The sequence below is a fragment of the Larus michahellis genome, chromosome 13 (genome assembly GCF_964199755.1).
Source record: "Larus michahellis chromosome 13, bLarMic1.1, whole genome shotgun sequence".
NCBI lineage: Eukaryota > Metazoa > Chordata > Aves > Charadriiformes > Laridae > Larus > Larus michahellis.
In genome coordinates, this window is record NC_133908.1 from 2,008,959 (window position 1) to 2,028,607 (window position 19,649).

The window sequence follows — 19,649 nt, forward strand, 5'->3', positions numbered from 1 at the left end:
CAGTCCAGTCTCAGGGCTGTCCCAGTGCCATCCCAGTACAGACAGTGCCGTCTCAGGGTTGTCCCAGTACAGTCTTAGGCTGTCCCAGTGCCATCCCAGTATAGTCTCAGGGCCATCCCAGTATGGTCCCCGGGCCGTCCCAGTCCAGTCTCAGGCTGCCCCAGTACGGTCCCAGTGCCGTCCCAGGCCAGCCCCAGCGCAGCCCGCTGCAGGCTCAGCCTGCTCCCAGCCCTGGCCCCGCCCCTCTGCTCACGTCGCCCCGCCCCCTCGCTGGCACAGCTGTGGGCGGGGACAATCCCTGACGGACAGCTCCCTCCCGACGGTTTGACCAATCCCCTCCCGCGCTGGGCGGGTTCCGCGCCGCCATCCGCGCGTCTGATTGGCGACAGGCCCTCTCCCGCCCAATAGCGTGGCGGCGCGTGGGCGTGGCCGGCCGGGGGGGCGTGGCCGCCGCCGTGGCCGCGGCATGGAGGAGCGGCCGGGCCGCCGCTGAGCCGCGCCGCCGCCATGGCCAAGAGCCGCGGGGGCGGCGGGCCCGGCTCGCCCGGCGGCCGCCACCACAGCCTGGCCGGCACCCGCGAAAGCCTGGCCGAGCCGGGCGGCGATGAGCTCAGTTCCCTCGGCTCCGACTCCGAGGTGAACGGCGGCGGCCCTGAGGAACGGCGCGTCGACAAGTTCGGCTTCATCGTGGGCAGCCGCAGCGCCGAGGGGCCGTGAGTGGGGCCGCCGGGGAAGGGGGGGGTGGGGAGCCGCCCGGGGGAGGCCGCCCGCCGCGCCACCGGGGCTGGGAGCGCCTCATCCCGCCCCGGGGTGGGGGGGGGGGAGTCCTGCAGCGGGCCCGGCGCCGGGGCCCCGGGCGGGTGCGGGTGGCCGGGCCCCCGCCTTCAGCGCCGGTCCCCCTGCGAGGGAGAGCCCCGAAAGGCGTTCCAGCTCCTCCCCGTCTCCGTGGGCAGCGGGAGGGGCGCCCAGGAGCGAGGCCTCCTCGCCCCCGCTGGGGTCTGGCTGCCTCCGGGCCTCTGCTCCCGGCGCGGCATTCCGGCGGGGTTTTGGCCGCCGTCGAACGGGGGAGGCCAAGCCATTGCTCGGTGGCTTGGTTGAGGGAACCGGTAGCCGTTGGCGAGGAGGCGCAGGCCCGCCGCCCTCGGTGGAGGAAGGCCTGGGAGGAAGCAGGGCCACCCCACGGCCACGGGGGCCACCCCACGGCCAGGCCTGCCCGAGGTGCTGGGCCCCGGGGTGGTGCCGGCACCCAGGAATGCGCTGCGGGCGAGCTGGTCCGGCAGCGTGCTTGGTGTTTGCCTTCCTGGCCGTGGTTTGGCAGTGACGCCCGGAGAAGGCAGCGGGGGACGGTGGGTGGCAGCCCGCTCCGCTCTGGCTGGGACGTTGCCTGGAGTGGGTTCCCCTGTGTGCTCTGCTGTCAGTTGGGCTCCGTGCCTCAGTTTCCCCGTCCACGAAGAGCCCAGAGTTCACCCCTTGTAAGCCCGCGGGCGTCACTCGGCTGCGCTGCGGGGAACAGAAGCCTCCGGAGGTTTGATTGCTGAGCAAGGTGCATCGCTCTGGGTGATAAACCGCCGAGCTCGCAGCTCGGCATCAGAGGAGCGGGGTGGCCTCTCCTGCCCGGGGTGCTGCACCCTGCCCCGGCCGCACGCCGCGTGTTGGGGACACTTCACTGTTGTCCCTATGGATGTCCCTGTCCCCGGGGCTCAGCAGGCAGAGACTCCCCTGGCCGGAGCTCCTGGTACCGGAGGCAGGTGCTGACAGCGTGGTGGCTGCAGTCGCCAGGGACTGAGCCTTCCTCCCGTGCCCTGCAGATGCACTGGGGCCCGATCCTGCTCTTCTCCGGGGCTTTTATCCACTCTCCATCTGTCCAGGAGTGGATAAACGGCCTGAGCGGATAGCATGGCCTCCCTCCATGGCTAGCAGAGTTGGGGTCCTTCTGGGTTTTAGGGAAGCCTGGGGAGGGCCAGTGGGGTGTCCCAGCATCTGCAGAGGGTCTGGGGGCACCAGGAAGGGCCGAGCTGTGGGGCTGTCACCCGCAGCGTGGGTGCGGAGGAGCATCTCGCTGCCTCCCGGCCTGGGGTGCCCCCACCCGGTCCTCCCCGCCTCGGCCATCTGAAATGCCTCCGGTCCTCGCTCTGTGCCCGCTGCCAAGCAGCCATCAGCTGGTAACAGCTTCCAGTCTGGGCTGGCCGGGCTCCAGCAGGCCCGTGGCCAACGCCTGTATCCAACGTCCAGCGCTCCCGAGCTTCCCACGCCTCCGAGAGCCCCAGCTCCTCCGGCAGCCCGGGCTCCCTGGCTCGGGACCAGCGCTCCCTCCGTCCCCGTGCCGGGCTGCGTTCCCTCCGTCCCCATGCCGTGCCGGCCAGGGAGCTGCCAGACGTGCCGAACCCGCGCTTGGGAGGGTGGGGTGGCTGCACCGAGCAAAGCGGATCCCTTTGGAGAGGGTTTGCTCTCCGAAACAATCGCGCTCGACCCCGTCTGACCCGCTGTGGTGGGTGGGAGGCGGCGGGGAAGGGCTGGGCAGGGAGCAGGGCGGCGCTGCCAGCTGGATGCGGCCATGGGCTCTCCGTGCCGCTTGTTTTCCGGCTCCTAACGGGGAGAGATCTGGGAGGAGGCAGGGCCTGTGTGTCCTGCGGCGGCACTGGGCGCTCTGCACCCCCCTGAGGGATGCTTGGCGCCTGGACCACTGTCCTCGGAAAGGATGTGGCCACTCCTGGGATTGGCATGGCCACGGGGCAGTGCAGAGCTGAACCTGGGAAGGCATCGGATCTGCTGGAGTTGGTCCTCCTTCGCTGAAGGCGTGAAGGAGCTTCTGCTCCCCCTGGGACGCGCACACCCAGGGCCTGGCCGAGCTGTCTGTCACCCTTGTCTCCTCGCTGATGAAAGGCAGAGGTTGCCCAAGGGGGTTGGAGGCCACGGTGCCGGCTTCCCCCTTGCCGGCGATGGCGTCGCGGCAAGGCAGGGTTAAATCAGATTCCCCGGCTAGGCTGAGCCACTGCTGGAAAACACTCCCCTCCCTCCTGAGGGACCCTCGGCCGGGCTCGGCGCCGGGCCTGGAGCAGCGCCAGGCTTTTGGGGTGCGAGCATGCTTTGGGGCCATGCAGATGACATGATGCTTATGGCCTCGGCTTTCTCTGTCTGCAGCCAGCCCCTGCGGGGCAGGGGGTGGGGGGGATCAGACCTTGCTCAGCTCAGCTCATGGTTCTGGCTGGGCTCCCCGGTTCCTCGCCTTGCTGGCGTGCCCTCCTCTCGGGGCACAGGTCCCCGGGGACGCTCGGGTCACATGGTGGGTGCAGTGCAGGCTGCTCCCCAGAGGTTTTGAACGGCTGGGGGGAGTTGGGGCTGCACTGTCTCGGCGATTTCGCTGGTGGTGAGCGCTTCCGGCAGCGCCGAGCAGCTGCCAAAAATGCTGGTGCTCTCGAGCGTGTCCCAGCTGGGCTCTGTGCTGGCAGTGGGGGCCACCAGCCGGCAGTGGGGGCCACCAGCCAGCCGTGGAGGGCACCCGGGATGCTGGACGGGACAGCGGGGTGGGGGGGCTCTGCGATGCAAGGAGGGCTCGGCACCACCCTGACTGGGCTCTCCCCCCCAACACCCTCCATCCCGCAGGCTGGAGGAGGTGCCCTTGGAGGTGCTACGGCAGCGGGAGTCCAAGTGGCTGGACATGCTCAACAACTGGGACAAGTGGATGGCCAAAAAACACAAGAAGGTAAGTGACAGCCTTGTCCCCTGGGGCTGCCGCCAGGACAGCTGTACAGGCGAGGAGGGGGGGCAGCAGGGAGGGACAGCCGGGTGCAGCCGTGTCCCCTTGAGGCTCTGAGGCAGCCTGCGTGTCACCCGGTCCCAGCAGACAGACATGGTGTCCTTTGGATGACGTTGGTGGCTTGAATGGGCTGTTCCCTCCCTGAGACACTTCTTGCAGGAGGGAAGCTGGAGCTTGGAGGGATGGGGGGGGCTGAGCCTGCGGTCCCCCAGCCAGCCCGCTCCTGCCCCCCGTCTGCTCCCCGCCGGGCTGGAGCCTTCCTAGGGCTTCTTTGGCTGCCTGCAGGCAGCCATGGGAATTGTTCGGTCATGGAAACTTCTGTTCTGAGCATCTCGTAGACCAAAAAAAGCTCCGGGTAGGAAACGTTTGAGCCTGATGTGCGCGACACTGGTCTGCAAGCTGGGGTCCCCAGGAGACTCGCGGTGGTGTGTGCTGGGTGGCTCCGTGGCTTGGTCCGTTGGTGCTCCCTGACCTCCTGAGCCTGCGAACGAGGCAGGGACGGGATGCAGCTAGTCCCGGCTCGCTGCTGTGTGTCCGCTGGAAGCGGTGAGGCTGCTGGCAAGGGTCAGCGGTGCCTGAGAGCGGCCGAAGGGCTGCCGCCTCCTCCTCCACCCAGCTGGCAGAGCCTCCTGGCACCGCTCCGTGTGCTGTGCTCCCGGAGCGCCGTCCCCGCTCGCTGCCTGCTGAACGACTCAGGAATCCCTCATCTGTTTCTTGGCCGCTCGCAAAGGATTTGGGAGAGCTCTCTGGGACGCGGCAGGCGGGCGCTTTGTTCTGCGGGCGGTTTCCGCTGCTCTCCGGCCATGCTGCAGCGTGGCATCCGGGCTCGGGTGAATGCTCCGGCAGCCATACGGCTGGCAGAGGAGCTCCCTCGTGCTTGGTATAGTGCTGCTGTATAGTCTGTCCTGCAGCAAAAGCTCCGCGCCCGGAGCTTCTGAAGTCTGCTTCAGAGAGCTGCTCCGTGCCCAGAGCCCCGGGGCTGTGTGGGGAAGGGTGCCAGGGCTGGCCTCGGATGCTGTCGACCATCCCGGCTCTGGCAGGAGTCTGGCTGCTTTGGTACGGGGCCACGCCGCCTGGCTCAGGCCCTGCTGCTTCGGAGGAGCTTCCCGTGCAGCTGAAAAACCCCGGTACTTTTCTGGCTGCCTCGCCGGGGTTGGCTGATGGCCCGGGGATCTCTTGGGCCGGCTCCTGCCGGGCTCACTCACACCTGCACCTCTCCAGGATCCTGAAACACTCCCTCCCTCGCCCGCCTGGCTCGGATCCCAGCGCAGCCCCACGTCCTTCGTGGCGCTGGGCCGTGCCATCGCCGCGTGCCGGTCCTTGCCCTTTCCAGCCAGACCGAAGGAGGGCAGACGCGTGGGCAGCTCCCGCTGCTCTCCAGGGATGGGCAGCACTTTGGCTCCTCTTTGCTTTCAGCATCCCTCGACCCAGATGTGCTCCCTATCCCTGGAAGGGCATGGTGGGATCCTGGGAGATGGGTACCCCCAGCCATGGGGGCGATGGCAGGACCCCGTGCAGAGCCAAGGGGATGAGATGCTCAGCGGCTTGGCCCCGGCCGTGCTGAGCCTGGACAGCTGGAGGGGCTGCCGAACTGAAACCCAGCAAGACGGCTTCCTTCCTGGCAGCTTAGCCAGCAGGAAGGGGAGCCGGCTCGAAAAGGGAGCTGTCAGCAGCGGCAGAGCTGCCCGCAGCCGCCCTGGGCATCGCCCGCCGCGTTTCCTGCGAACACAAAAGCCTCGCAGGGCTCGGGACCTGCCCGGGTAAACAACCAGCGCTGCGGCGAGGGAGCAGCAAACCCTCCCGGGGACGCGGCGTTGCCACCACGCTGGGTTGGGCTGCTTGGAAGCACAACCCCCTGCTCCCGAGTTATGCCGGCGAACGCGGAAAAGGAGCTCTGGGGAGGCCCAGGGAGCTGTCGGCTGCGGCTTGCAGAGCCCTGGCACGTCTCTGGCACTTGGCATGTGGCTCCCAAGTGGGGCAATGAGGCGTGGGGGCCTTGCTGGGTTTTTGCAGGGCTTTATGTGAGGTAACTGTGCCGAAAACCCCGGTCTCGCATGCCCTGGCTGAGGACCGTGGGGAGATGGTGCCGCTGCTTCCCCAGGAGCCGGGGAGGGACGTGCGGGGGGGTCTCTGGTTGTGGTCCCCGTGGGGTGCTGGCAGCGGCAGGGTTAAGCCGGCTCAGCTCCCTGCTGCGGGGTGGGTACCTGCGGTCACTGCCTCGCCTGGACTTTGGTCTTGGCTGGTACCCCGTGCCAAGGAAACTGGGGGCCAACTGTGGGCACGGAGCCAGCCTCCAGAGCCGGCCGTGCGTGGAGCTGCTGTTCTGCCTGGGGTGAGCGGGCAGGAAGGCTGAGCCGCTCGGCAGGGTGCAACTCCATGCTCTCCATGGACCCATGGGCGAGCAGGAGGGCTGGCCTGGGGGCCAGAGAGCCCTCCCCTGCGTCCCCAGTGCTGCCTATGGCCGTGCAGGGATGGGAGGGAGCTACCCGCACCCCGCCTTAGCTCCAGTGTTTGCCTTTCCAGCTCCCAGCAGGATCCTGCTTTCAAGCAGAGCCGGGCTTGTTTGGAGCTGTTTGGAAGCCACAAAGCCTTGGCCGGGCTCCTGGCAGCCGTCTGCAGCTCCCTCGTGCTGGCGTAGCTCTGCCTGGCATGTTAAGAGCAATGTTGGGGAGCAAGGGGTGAGCAGAACCCTCCTGAGATCCTCAGGGATGCAGCTCCCCACGCTATCCTGTAGGTCCGTGCGATGCCAGCCACCATCAGGGGACGTGTGGCTGGGCATCCTGTCCCCAGGGGACTAGAGACACATGCCCTTGTACGGGGAGGCAGCAAGGGACCAGTGGTGCTGGGCTTGGCTCCCGTCTTGCCCCAGGAGCCTCTCCGCTCGCCGCTGCTCTTCCGTATTCCCCCCGTGACGGCTGTGTCTCTCCCCACAGATCCGGCTGCGGTGCCAGAAGGGGATCCCGCCCTCGCTGCGGGGCCGAGCCTGGCAATACCTCTCCGGGAGCAAGGTCAAGCTGGAGCAGAACATCGGCAAGTTTGACGTGAGTGCTGCCGGGGCCAGGGTGCTGGTGGAGGGGGCGGTGCTGGGATGGCTCCTGCTCCCTCCAGGGCTGGGGTGTCTGTTGGGGTCCCAGACGCTGCTTGTTCCCGCTGTGCGGGGGTGAAGGAGGCTAGCATCACAGCCTGTGGGGGCTGACCCATGACCTGATGGGGCTCATGTTCGGGGCAGAGCCAGGTCCAGCCCCGTGGCTGCTCCGGCGGCTCGCTGCAGGTCCCACGTGTCAGAGTGGTTGCTCACCCCAACCCTCTGCTCCCCAGGAACTGGATCTCCTCCCAGGGGACCCGAAGTGGCTGGACGTGATCGAGCGCGATCTCCATCGGCAGTTCCCCTTCCACGAGATGTTCGTCTCGCGCGGAGGTCACGGGTAAGCGGAGCTGCTGCCTGTCCGGTCCTCGGCAGCCACCGGGCTGGACCAGCACCATGGGGTAGGCACAGACTATCCCAGCTCAGTCACACTCGTGCCCCTGCAGTGTCCCCTGCTGTCCTTATGCCCCCCAGCTCACGCTGGCTGAAAACAGGACGGCTTCCCAGGAGCTCAGTGCTGCAGCACCCAGCGGGGTGGGAATTGCCATGGCAGGAGGGATGAGGTGGCCGGCCGTGGCCTCCATTTCACCAGGGAAGTGCCGTTCCCGGCAAGGAAATGCCATTCCCCATGTGCCAGGGAGTGTCTGTGCCCCTGTGCTTGCAGCCGGGTCCCTGCCTGGCCACAGCTCACCCTGAGCCAGCATCCCTGGGAGATGGTAGGTGCCCGCAGTTCCCTGTCTCGCCTCTCGGATCCAGGCAGGATGGGGCCTCGGTGGGCAGAGCTTCCCAGAGCAAGCAGAGCCGTGATTATCGTGTCCCGGAGCCCTGGGTTTGTGTGGAAGAAGGATCCCAGCCAGGGACTGACTCAGGCTTATGGGGGAAGAGTGGTGGCCAGTGGCCGGCCTGCGGTGCTGGGTCACCGGACGGTGCCAAGTGCCGGTTTGATCCGCGGGGGAGGCTGCTGGGCTGCGCCCGTGCTCTCTCTCCACCTCTCCCTCCCCGGGCTGTCTCCGCAGGCAGCAGGACCTGTTTCGGGTACTGAAGGCGTACACGCTGTACCGCCCGGAGGAGGGCTACTGCCAGGCCCAGGCCCCCATCGCCGCCGTCCTGCTCATGCACATGCCGGCCGAGGTATGAGCACGCAGGGAGACCCGGTGGCCCGAGAGCTGGGACCAGTGGGAGGGTGTGGGTGGCTTTGGGGTGGTGCTGGGCTCCCAGCACCTGTTTATGCCCAATCTTGGCTGGTGCAGGGAGGAGCCCTTCGCCCCAGCCCGCTCCCTTGGTCCCTGGGAGCAGGGTGGGGGCTGCAGGGACGTCCCCCGGGGTCACCTGGGTGCTCACCCCCTGTCCTTGGCTTGCAGCAAGCGTTCTGGTGCCTGGTGCAGATCTGTGAGAAGTACCTCCCCGGCTACTACAGCGAGAAGCTGGTGAGTAAAGGGTCCGCGGTGCCTTCAGCAGTGGCAGGGACCTGCGGTGTCTCCCAGGCCTAAAGCTCCCCCAGCTCCTCAGCCTGGAGAAAGAAGAGAGATCCTGGGTGCTCCCACAGTCTCCCTGTTGTACCAGGGTGCCCCGGAGCATCCTGCAGTCAGGGATGGGGGTGCTCAGCGTAGCTTTGCTGCTGGCGTCCGTGGGGGACAGCTCTGCTCCCATAGCCGGGTCTGGACGGAGGGTAGGCTGCTCCTCCGCTGGGGCCGGGCACTGGGAAGCTGATCTCAGGGCTCACCGGGGCTTCTTGACGCTCTCCCTGCAGGAGGCCATTCAGCTGGATGGGCAGATCCTCTTCTCGCTGCTGCACAAGGTCTCGCCCGTGGCCTACAAGCACCTGAGCAAGCAGAAGATCGACCCCATCCTCTACATGACGGAGTGGTTCATGTGCGCCTTCTCCCGCACGCTGCCCTGGAGCTCCGTCCTGCGTGTCTGGGACATGTTCTTCTGTGAAGGTAGAAGCTCCCCACCATCCTCTTCCTCCTGGGGTGACCGGCTGCAGCCCCTGTGGCGTATGGACGGCACTCGGGGCTGCAGCAGGAGCGCTGCCGTGGCTGCTTGCCTGTGCCTGGCACATGGGAGCCCTTGTAGGGCAGGTTTGGGGCAGCCCCGAGACTGGGCTGTTTTCCTGGGGGTTAGGGGGCACGTGCATCCCAAATCCACCCTGACCCGCTAGCAGGACTGAGAGCTGGTGCCCCACGCCATCTGAGGGACGTGGTGGCAGCGTCACCCCGTCCTGCCTGGCACTCGCTGCCTCGCCTCTCTCCGTGCAGGGGTGAAGATCATCTTCCGGGTGGGCCTCGTGCTGCTCAAACACACCCTGGGCTCCTCGGACAAGCTCAAGTCCTGCCAGGGCCAGTACGAGACCATGGAGCGGCTGAGGGCCCTCAGCCCCAAGATCATGCAGGAGACCTTCCTGGTGCAGGAGGTGAGGTGCTGGGCAGAGTCTGGGAGCCCCAGTGCCCCCCAGTTGGCCACGCTGCTGGACTGGGCTGCCCATGGGTGGGCAGAGCTGGCGCAGCGCGGGGACGGTCCCCAAAAGGCTTGGGTTTGGGGGTGACCCTGCCGCAGTGGCTGGGGTGCAGAGCTGGCCCCGGGTGGCATCGTCACTGTCGGGGGAGATGCTGATGGCACGAGCCTGTCCCCGCAGGTCATCGAGCTGCCGGTGACGGAGCGTCAGATCGAGCGGGAGCACCTGATCCAGCTGAAGAAGTGGCGGGAGACGCACGGGGAGCTGCAGTGCAAGTCCCCCCCGCGCCTGCACGGCGCCAAGGCCATCAGCGAGGCCGAGCCCCCCACCCGCAAGGCGCTGGAGCCCGTCCCCTCCATCATCGTCCCCCCCGGGCCAGCTCCCGTGCCCAAGGCCCGCAAGAGCAAGGAGAAGAGCAGAGAAAAGGGCCCGGCCAGCCCTGCCAACGGCCCCGGGGCTGAGGGCAACGGGGCACCCGGCTCGGCCCGGGAGCTGCTGCACCCCCAGGTCTCCCCCCACCACCAGTCCAAGGAGAGCCTGAGCTCCCGGGAGAGCGAGGACACGTACTTGTAGGGCCGGTGCGGTGCTGGGTCCGCACCCCGGGGCAGCCGGGCTCAGCTGGGCTGCGCACGGACCCGGGCTCAAGGACGCTGCTGGGGGCTGTGCGGGGACCCGGGGCGCTGTTGGGGGGACGGGCTGGAGGGATGGGGGACACCGTGGCCCTTGTGGCTCGAAGCTGGGGTGGGGTTGGGGGGGGGGGCAGGCACAACCCCGGGAGGTTGGCGAGGTGCGGTGACCGAAGTGGGGACGCTTTGGGTCTGCGCTGGGTGCCCACCCCGGCAGGGTGCTGGCGCCGCAAGCGGTGGGAGCCCTGGCAGGGGGTGGCTGAGCCACCCGAGCTCCCTCCCCGCACCCCGGGGGGCATCCGGGCTGCCCCACGGGCCCTTCTCTCTCTGTCCCACGGCCCCTCGACCTGCTGCCCCCAGGCTCCCTCCCATGCCCGCCTCCTCCCCCCCCCTCCCCATTCCCACCCTGCGCTGGCTGGGCAGACCCAGTGGCGCGGGGGGACTGGGGGTACGTGAGGAGCCGGCCCCCCCCCCCCCCCCCCTCCTCTTTATCTAGCGAGGATATATCAAGCTGTAGCCCTAGATGTAGTACCGAATTTACCTACTCACTGAGCCTATTTATTATTCCTCCGTGGCAGTAACCGTCGCAGGACAGGGACCCAGGCTGGGAGCTGCAGGCAGGACGCGCCGGAAGCAGCGGGATGTGATGCCAGACCACGACCCGGGGGGCTAAAGCCCCCCACCCCCCCCATTACCCCCCTCCCTGGGCTCCCCACGGCGGGGAGCGTTCACCCTGCCGGGGCCATTCCCACTGCTGCCACCCCCTACCACCACCCCGTCCCCGGCGGAGGTGAGAGGGGGTGGGCGAGGGGCCGGGTGCTCCCCCATTGCGGGGTCCCCTCTCTCCTGCGCCCCCCCCCCCGCCCTCCCCAAGGGCCGGGGGTGGCTTTGTAAAATAAAGCGGGGAAAAAACGGTTTTGTACAAAGGGGTAAATAAAGCAAGGATTGTGTAAAGGCGCAGCGCCTGCGGCTCCCCCCCCCGTCTCTTCCCGTCGCCCTTTGGGGATGGGGTAAAGGGGGGGCGCGGGATGGGGGGTGTGGGTGCTCCCCCTCGCCTCCTACCTCCTCCTGCACCAACGTCAGCTTCGGGGAGTCGCCCTGTCCCCTGGGTGAGGGGGGACACCCAGCACCTGTGTCCCCGGTGCTGGGGAGGGTCCTGCTGCCGTCACCCCCCCGTCACTGCCCCAGCGCAGCCACCCCGGGGTGACTGAGCCCGGCCCCGGCCCCCCCCCACCGCTGTCTCGCCCAGCCCTGGGGCTGCCCCCGTTTGAAGTGTAAATGGCAGGACGCTGAGACCTGCCCCAGCTTGTGACAGCCATGGCTGCTGCCAGGCCCTGGGGGGCTCTTGGGGGGCGGCTGCCATGGGGTGATAGCCCTTCCAGTCCCCTAGACGTGCCCCCCCACACACACGCAGCATCACAGCTCCTGTGGCCAAATAGAACCGGGAGATCCTAATTTATCCCGTGGCACCCCAGAGCTCAGCTTTCCACGCACAAACTGGTGCCCAAGCCCTCTCTGCCTCCCTCCCTCTGCTTCCCGCAGGCGGGAATTCTGCCCAGACTTCCATTCCTTCCCCCCAAAGCTCTCTTTTCCCAGGGATCATCTGAAGGATGGTGCCTATTTGCGGTGCTGGGTTCCCCCCTGCCCCTGGAAACCTCGGCTCTGGGGCTGCTGCCCTGGTTTTGGTAAATCCCCGCTGCCGGGCCGGCTTATGGGGCTTATCCTTGGATTTGGGGCCGAGGCTGGAGAAGCTGCTGGATGCTGGGGTGAGCCTGGCCGGGGTGGAAAGGGTACGGTGGGGTTGGCGTTTGGGCTCCCAGTGGGTCCAGTCCCGGCCTGACTTGTGCTGGTGGGGGCAGGACTGGGAGCTGGAGGGTTGAGACCCCAGGTCGGGCACGCCAGGGCTCTGAGTTGGGGCTGGGTTCGGGTACCCCGGGTCGGGTCCGGGTTGGGCATCCCGAGGATCCAGGTCAGGACTGGGTTGGCCAATCCCAGGGCTGTAGGTTGGGGTTGGACCAGGCACCCTGACGCTCTAGGGTTGGGTCCAGTGCAGCAACCCTGGGGCTCCGGGTTGGGGTTGGTTTGGGTGCCCCAGGGCTCGGGGTCATGTCCCGTCTAGGCCCCCCGGAGCTTTTCCAGGCACCCCGAGGTTCTGGGTCAGGTCCTGCGCAGGCACCCCGGGGCAGGCAGGGTCTGGCGTGGGCACCCCGAGGCCACGGGTTGGAGCTCCAGGCACCCTGGGAACCCTGGGGCTCTGGGCCAGGACTAGTTTGGGTGCCCTGGGTCTCCGGGTCGGGTCTTGCCCAGGCACCCTGGGGCTCTGGGTCAGTTTGGGTCCGGTGTGGGCATCCGGGGGCTCTCAACTGGGGCTGGTTTGGGTGCCCGGGGCCTCCAAACCAGGGCTGGACCAGGCACCCCAGGGCTCTGGGCTGGGTCGGGTCTGGTGTAGGTGCTCCAGGCCGGGGCCAGGTTGGGCATCCCAGGACTGTGGGTTGGAGCCGCTCCGGGCATCCCGGGGCTGTGGGTCGGGGCTGGTTTGGTTGCCCCGGAGCTCCGGGACGGGGTTGGCCCAAGCACCCCGGCACTGGCTGCGGGCCGGGTCGGGTCCGGCACAGGCATCCCGGGGCTGCGGATCGGCTCCGGTAACGAACCCCCCCCCGGGGGCTACGGGTCGGGTCCGGCTCAGTCGCCGCAGGCCCCGGGCGGGGCGGGGCGAGGGCGGGGTGGGCCGTTGCCCCTCCCGCGGCGCGGGGCGGGGCCGGGGCAGCGTTCGTAGCGGTGGCGGCGGGGACCGGGACCGGGACGGGGGTTGGAGCCGGGGCCGGTGCCGGTACGGCCGACTCATGGACCTGCACATCCTGGAGCACCGGGTGCGGGTGCTGAGCCTGGCCCGCCGCGGGCTCTGGCTCTACACCCACCCGCTGCTCAAGCTGCTCTTCCTGCCCCAGCGCTGCCGGTACCGGCCTTCATCCCCCCCCTCCCCCCAACTCCTCCTCCTCCTCCTCCTCCGGTGCCCGGCACCGCTCCAGCAACCCCCTCTCCCCCCCGCCCCCGCCTCCTTCCCCGGTTCGGCAGCGCTGGTTTCTCCTCCAGGTGCAAGTTCTTCAGCCTGACGGAGACCCCCGAGGACTACACCATCATGCTGGACGAGGAGGGCTTCAAAGGTACCGGGGGGGCGGGGGGGGGGCTTCTGCGGCCACCCCGTCCCACGCGGGGTGGGCTGGCACCGCAGGCGCGAGTTGTGCACGTTCTCAGCCCAACCGAGCGTAGCGACGTTCCGGGCCTGGGCCGCAGGGAACGAGTCCCGGCTTGTAGCGTGGTTCCTTCGGTACGTGCCCATCCCCGGGGCTCCTGGCCACGGAGCTCCTGGCGCCTGCGCTGGGGATGTACCAGCTTGCCCGGCCGAGGCTCTCCCGGCGCGGCTGCCTTCGCCCTAATAACCCCCTCCCAGGCAGAGCCGTGTCTCCGCCACCTTATGGGACCGGGCTTGGAAACTGGTGGGGATGGTCTGCGGGGAGCCCAGTGCCAGCCGAAAGCCCGGCTGCTCCGGGCGGGGGGCAGGCACCCCCCGGGCTGCCAGCGGGCAGCACCCCGGCTCCCTGCCTGCTGCGGCTGCTGCTGCCAGGCCCCCTGCCATCATTCCCTTGGCTGCTTTCATCCCGTCCCCCTGCCCGGCGCTTCGGCAGAGCGGGAGCCATTCCGCGCCCGGGGGTGAGCCCTGCCTGGGAGTGCTGCCCGGCAGCAGGGACCAGATTTTGGGGTGTCCTGGGAGGCATCGAACCCTTCCAGGCCTGTCCCCCCTCCCCAGGAGGTGTCACCCAGTAGCGTCCCCACCGCCGGTGACCCAGCGCGTGCCGTGCATCGGCCTCACCGCCAGTCCTGCTGGGGCTACCGGCCCAACGGGCTGTGCCGGAGGGGCCGGATCCTGTCCTGCCTTTCCACGCCCAAACCTTCCTGCCCAGGCTGCGGGGAGCCGGCCGCAGCTTGTCACCTTGGCCGTGCCCCAAGGAGCAAGGGTCAGCGCTCCGGCCAGGGGGTGCTCGCCGCCGGACCCAGCTCTCACCTTTCTCCCCAGCCCTTAGCTCGGGGAAGGGGCCATGGGGCCGGGCTCCCCTTCCCCCCCCACCTCCCCAGAGCTGGAGCCGTTCCCCACGTATTGTTTTATTTCGGGGCCTGCGGACAAATATTCCTCAATCCCGAGGGGAGGGCGGGAAGTGGCGAACAATGGTCCTGCGAGCCGGCAGCCCCGCTGCGCCGCCTGTACCCCCCCGGGGCTGGGGGGCTGCCAGCGTCCCCCCGCTGCGGGGACAGGACGGGGACCCTGGCAGAGGAGAGCTGCAGCCCCTCTCTTCCCTTGGGGACCCAGGTTAACCCCCGGGGTGGGCGCCACGGGGACAGCGGGGTCCCCCCCGCGCTCTCACGGCCTTGCCCAGGGTGGTGTTGAAAAGCAATTAAGCGGCGAGCGCTGGGACGGGTCCCCATGTCCCCGAGTGTCCCCCCCTCAAGTCCCGAGGCTCAGCCCTGGGCCGGAGCTGAGGCCGTTCTGCCGCTTCCTGCGCAGGAACAGGCGCTGGAAACACCCGCCGAGGCCCCCGGATCCGGCCCCGCTCCTGCCCTGCCCCAGCCGTGGATTGGGAGCGGGGTGCGGAGCCTGCCCCCCCACCTCCCCCGCACCGTGGATGCGGGACCCCTCCCCGGGGCGACCTCTCCTCCGCCACTGGTGTGATGAGTTTGCCTTCTCAGCCCGGCTGGGATGCCGGGTGCGGGGCTGTCTCCCATGGGTGCTGCCTCCCACCTTCGCCGGGAGGCGGGGAGTGGTTTGGAGATCCCTTGGGACATCCCCCCCCCCAACCCCGTCACCTCCCTGTTCCTCCCAGGGAGCGCTGTGGGGTGGGAAAGGGGTGACAGGAGTGGGGGGGCGTTCCCTGGGTGAGTCCTGGGACACCCTGGCAGCGCCAGGCCCTCTCCCGGGCAGGAGGGTGGGAGCAATGGGGGGGGACATGGGACAAGTGAGCGCAGCCCCCCTCATCCCATCCCAGGGCAGGAAGGGCCCAGCCAGCGCGCGCCCGCCCTGCCAAGAAAAGCAGCTTTTTGGGAGGCAGCCCTGGCCCCCGGCCAGCCTGGGCTCGGCCTCTCCCCGTCGGGCTGCCACCCCCGGGACAGCGGGGTGGCCCTTCCCTTGTCCCCTCCAGTGCCATGTGTCCCCCCCCCTCCCCGAGCATCCCTGGTGCAGGATGCCGGGCTGGGGGCTCCCGGGGGGCAGGGGATGAGCTGGGCAGCCCCAAGGCCCTGGTGGCGCTGGTTTTGGGGTGCAGCGCACCCCGACACCCCCTCGCACCCAGCCCGGGGTGCTGGTGCAGGGAGGAGAGATGCACCCTGGGCTTGTGGGGGGTGGGGGTCGTAGCCTTGGCCCCGCTCATCCCTGCAGCCAAAATCAGGCGCCGTCTCAGCGCCTGGAGCAGCTGAGCCCTGTCTGGCTCGTTCCGCCTGTGGAAGGGGCTGGTCTGTGCCCCCAAACCAGCATCTGCAGCCCACGCCTGGGGCTGATCCTGTCCTGGCTCCGCTGGGCCAGCTCGTCTCCCGAGGGACAGTGTGACACGCGGTGCCTGAGCCGGTGCGAGCCCTGGGGCATGTGGCATCGGGTGCCATTCGGCTGTGCCAAGCCCCAGGGAGCCCCGTGCCTCAGTTTCCCCTTGCCCCTCGCAGAGCTGCCGCCCTCCGAGTTCATGCAGGTGGCGGATTCGACGTGGCTGGTGCTCAGCGTCGTCTCCAATGGCCGGGCGCCCTCCGGCTGCCAGGCCACCGGCGTCACCAAGATCGCCAGGTCGGTCATCGCGCCGCTGGCCGAGCACCACGTCTCGGTGCTGATGCTCTCCACCTACCAGACCGACTTCATCCTGGTGAGTGCCGGGCGAGGATGGGGACGGCGGCACCTGGTCCCAGCAGGGTGCTGGCTTCCCAGCTGGGTGGGGGACCTCAGGGTCCCCCCAGTACCTGGCCAGCTGCGGGGAGGGGTGGTCCTGATCCTGCACCCCCGGGCAGGTGCGGGAGCGGGACCTGCCGGTGGTGATCCACACGCTGGCGGGGGAGTTCGACATCTACAAGGAGGAGAGCGGCGAGTGCGTCCCCGTCACCTGCGATGACGTGAGCAACGGCTTCCTCAAGCCCAAGCCGGGTGAGTGATGCCAAGTCCCACGTCTCCTGGGGCCACCCCGTCCCCAGGACCGCCCAGTCCCTGCCAAGATGCTCCAGCTCTTGCCAATGGTACCCACAAAATTGGGTGACCTCCAGGGCTGCCAATCCCTGTTGAGATGCTCCAGCTCCCACGGGTGGTACCCACATCCTTGGGAGACCTTCGAGGTCACCCGGTCCCCACTGAGATGCTCCAGCTCCTCCCGGTGGTACCCACATCCTTGAGGGACCTCCGAGGTCACCCGGTCCCCACTGAGATGCTCCAGCTCCCACCACTGGTACCCACGTCCCTGGGGGACCTCCAGGGCCACCCAGTCCCTGCTGAGATGCTCCAGCTCCTCCCAGTGGTACCCACATCCTTGAGAGACCTCCACGACCACCCAGTCCCTGCTGAGATGCTCCAGCTCCCGCTGGTGGTACCCACATCCTTGGGGGACCTTCAAGGTCACCTGGTCCCCGCTGAGATGCTCCAGCTCCTCCCGGTGGTACCCACGTCCCAGGGGGACCTCCAGGGCCACCTGGTCCCCACTGAGATGCTCCAGCTCCTCCCGGTGGTACCCACGTCGCAGGGAGACCTCCAGGGCCACCCAGTCCCCACTGAGATGCTCCAGCTCCCGCCACTGGTACCCACGTCCCTGGGGGACCTCCAGGGCCACCCAATCCCCGCTGAGATGCTCCAGCTCCTCCCGGTGGTACCCACGTCCCGGGGGGACCTCCAGGGCCACCTGGTCCCCACTGAGATGCTCCAGCTCCTCCCGGTGGTACCCACGTCGCAGGGAGACCTCCAGGGCCACCCAGTCCCCACTGAGATGCTCCAGCTCCCGCCACTGGTACCCACGTCCCTGGGGGACCTCCAGGGCCACCCAATCCCCGCTGAGATGCTCCAGCTCCTCCCAGTGGTACCCACGTCCCGGGGGGACCTCCAGGGCCACCTGGTCCCCACTGAGATGCTCCAGCTCCTCCCGGTGGTACCCACGTCGCAGGGAGACCTCCAGGGCCACCCAGTCCCCACTGAGATGCTCCAGCTCCCGCCACTGGTACCCACGTCCCTGGGGGACCTCCAGGGCCACCCAATCCCCGCTGAGATGCTCCATCTCCTCCCGGTGGTACCTACGTCCCGGGGAGACCTCCAGGGTCACCCGGTCCCCACTGAGATGCTCCAGCTCCCGCTGGTGGTACCCACGTCCCAGGGGGACCTCCAGGGCCACCCCTCTGCACCCTGAGGGATGCCGGGCTGTGGCTGCGGTGGCCACGGGGTGGCACTGCGGCACTGTCCCTAAACTGTCCCCACGCCTGATGGGTGGCTCTCCCCCTGCCAGCCGCCAGCCCCACGCTGCACCCCGTGCAGAGCCCCCAGACCCGCTTCTGCGTCCTGACCGTGGCCCCCGACACGCTGCCCGCCATCGCCACCATGCTCATCGACGTCCTCTTCTACTCCCACAGGTGGGTCTCAGGTTCGGGGACGTGGTGGTGGCCCCTCACCCGGTGCCACCTGAACCAGGGTGACATGTCACCCCCCCTTGCTCCCAGTGGCTTTTCAAGCTCTGGGTGTGTTTAACAAACGGGTTTTGCCCTCCCGAGCGTGCCGGGGGGCTGCAGCCATGTGGGTGCCACGGGTCCCGCTGCCACCGTGGACATGGGAGCCCCGAGGTGACGCAGGGGACGAGCCCCCGTTGCAGCAAAGCCGGGGAAGGGATTGCAAAACAGGAGAGAGCGGGTTGCAAAAGGCCGGTGGGAACGGCGTGGGGATGCTCCTGGCCGGGACGTCCCGTGTCCCCTGGGTCCCTTCTGGTGGGACCTTCCTGCTCCGGAGGCATCATGGCGCTTTGGGAATGCGTGTCACTGGTGTCGCCCCTGTCCTGTGTGTGACCGACACTCGCCGCCCCCCAGCCCAGCGGCTGTACGGGCCGCACACCCCGCCGCGGGTAGCACCCACTCCTGTCCCCCCTACCTCCTCCCCACCCGCCGGCTCAACCCGTGGCATCCCCCCGTGATGCTCAAGGACACCCCGTGCCACCACCGAGCCTTTTTCCTCCCAATTTCGGGGGTGGTGACCCTTCCCTGCGGCTCTCTTCCCCCCCCCCCCCCCCCCCCCCCCCGCTCCGCAGCCCACCGAGGGAGGCTGGCGCTGACGGCCAGGACCTCGACTCCATCACCTTCTTCGCCTTCTCCCTCATCGAGGGCTACATCTCCATCGTGATGGACGCTGAAACCCAGAAGCGGTAGGTGACATCTGCATGGCCGTCTGTCCCCGGGGCTGGGGGCTCAGGGAGAGGGGGGTTACACTCATTCCTTCCCCCCCCCCCGCACCTTCTTTCAGGTTCCCCAGTGACCTACTGCTGACCAGCTCGACGGGGGAGCTGTGGCGGATGGTGCGGATCGGCGGGCAGCCCCTCGGCTTCGGTGAGCGTGGCCGCGGTGGCCGTGTCCCCCCTCCCCGTGCCCAACACCACCCATCCTCCTTGTGCCTGGGGGTGATGCTCTCCCGGCGTGTCCCTATGGCTGCGCCACCGGGGCCACCGCTCACCCCGGCTTCCCTTGCCCTCCCCAGACGAGTGTGGCATCGTGGCCCAGATCGCCGAGCCGCTGGCCGCCGCCGACATATCGGCGTATTACATCAGCACCTTCAACTTCGATCACGCCTTGGTGAGCCCCTGCCCTCCCCGGGGACCCGCCGCGCTGGGGGTGTCCCCGGGGCTGACACCCTCTCTGTGTCCCCCCCCTCCCGGCAGGTCCCCGAGGAGGGCATCGCCGAAGTCATCCAGCTGCTGCAGCAGCGCCAGGAGAGCGGCAGATAGCGGCCGGCTGTCCCCACGCTGGGTGGCCCAGCGCGGTGGCACGATGGCCTCCGCCTTCCCCCCCATCTTTGTTATTTTTTTATTTTTAAGGCTCCCTCCCCCCCCGCCCAGTGCGGGGCAGAGCCGGGTGCAGCATCACTCCCTGCCTTCTGGGGATGTGGGGACATGGTGGCTTCAGGGATTTGGTGGCCTCGTGGCGGTGGGACAGTGTCCCGTGGTGGGGGGAGCGGTCCCCACCGTGCCACCCCGCGGGTGAGGCCGAAGGGCAGCACTGTGCCATTCTCTGCCCCCGGGTTGGGGGGCTCGGGAGGGGAGCAGGTGTCCCCAGGGACCTGCTGGAGGAGGGGACATGGGAGGGGACATGCCAGCGAGGGGGGATGTGGCACCGCGGTGCTGGGGGGTGACGGCCTGGGGCTGGCAGGACGTGGCCCCACACCCTGGGTGCGTCCCCATGGCGGGGGCAGCTGTGATGCTGTGGGGCACCCCCGGACCAGCCCCACGGCAGGGGAAAGCATCCCCGGAGCTGGGATTCCCTCCCGCACCCCAAAAAGCTCCAAGGCGGAGATGGGGGGGCTGCAGTTCAGCCCCAGCCCTGTGTCCCCTCTGGGGTGGCCCCGTGCTCCTGCCTGGGCTGTTGCGTATCGTGGGGGGGACGACAGTGACCCCCCCCCAACTCCTCCCAAGCTCTATTTTCACATAGTTTTTATAAAAAGTCAATAAAAGTCCTATTATTTTT

The 19,649-nt window shown here is 68.6% G+C and overlaps 2 protein-coding genes across 6 annotated transcripts; both read left to right on the forward strand.

Moving 5' to 3' along the window:
• Window positions 1–448: 448 nt before the first annotated feature.
• Window positions 449–10,883, forward strand: TBC1D10A (TBC1 domain family member 10A). 4 transcript variants are annotated; one of them, XM_074606510.1, is made up of 9 exons: window positions 449–713; window positions 3,604–3,703; window positions 6,691–6,798; window positions 7,076–7,182; window positions 7,859–7,973; window positions 8,204–8,269; window positions 8,593–8,782; window positions 9,101–9,255; window positions 9,478–10,883. In XM_074606510.1, exons 1-9 carry the CDS (start codon window positions 508–510, stop codon window positions 9,868–9,870), a joined length of 1,440 nt encoding a protein of 479 aa, XP_074462611.1. In that variant the 5' UTR covers window positions 449–507; the 3' UTR covers window positions 9,871–10,883. The 4 variants fall into 4 exon arrangements, with proteins under 4 accessions (XP_074462611.1, XP_074462614.1, XP_074462613.1 ...); XM_074606513.1 differs by lacking the exon at window positions 449–713 and adding an exon at window positions 805–3,074; XM_074606512.1 differs by lacking the exons at window positions 449–713; window positions 3,604–3,703 and adding exons at window positions 3,731–4,884; window positions 4,979–6,435.
• Window positions 10,884–12,676: 1,793 nt separating this feature from the next.
• Window positions 12,677–19,649, forward strand: CASTOR1 (cytosolic arginine sensor for mTORC1 subunit 1). 2 transcript variants are annotated; one of them, XM_074606191.1, is made up of 9 exons: window positions 12,677–12,879; window positions 13,017–13,087; window positions 15,630–15,823; window positions 15,966–16,098; window positions 17,435–17,558; window positions 18,224–18,337; window positions 18,436–18,518; window positions 18,667–18,761; window positions 18,848–19,649. In XM_074606191.1, the coding sequence occupies exons 1-9, from the start codon at window positions 12,767–12,769 to the stop codon at window positions 18,911–18,913; spliced, it is 993 nt and encodes a 330-aa protein (XP_074462292.1). In that variant the 5' UTR covers window positions 12,677–12,766; the 3' UTR covers window positions 18,914–19,649. The 2 variants fall into 2 exon arrangements, with proteins under 2 accessions (XP_074462292.1, XP_074462291.1); XM_074606190.1 differs by lacking the exons at window positions 12,677–12,879; window positions 13,017–13,087 and having other exon boundaries at window positions 15,293–15,823; window positions 18,848–19,061.

Coding starts and splice junctions, on each gene's coding strand:
- CASTOR1 (XM_074606190.1), top strand. CDS start 15,293: ATGCACCCTGGGCTTGTGGGGGGTGGGGGTCGTAGCCTTGGCCCCGCT. Junction 17,559..18,223: donor GTCCTCTTCTACTCCCACAG/GTGGGTCTCAGG, acceptor CCCGCTCCGCAG/CCCACCGAGGGAGGCTGGCG. Junction 18,519..18,666: donor CGGGCAGCCCCTCGGCTTCG/GTGAGCGTGGCC, acceptor TGCCCTCCCCAG/ACGAGTGTGGCATCGTGGCC.
- TBC1D10A (XM_074606510.1), top strand. CDS start 508: ATGGCCAAGAGCCGCGGGGGCGGCGGGCCCGGCTCGCCCGGCGGCCGC. Junction 7,974..8,203: donor TCATGCACATGCCGGCCGAG/GTATGAGCACGC, acceptor CTTGGCTTGCAG/CAAGCGTTCTGGTGCCTGGT. Junction 8,783..9,100: donor GGACATGTTCTTCTGTGAAG/GTAGAAGCTCCC, acceptor CTCTCCGTGCAG/GGGTGAAGATCATCTTCCGG.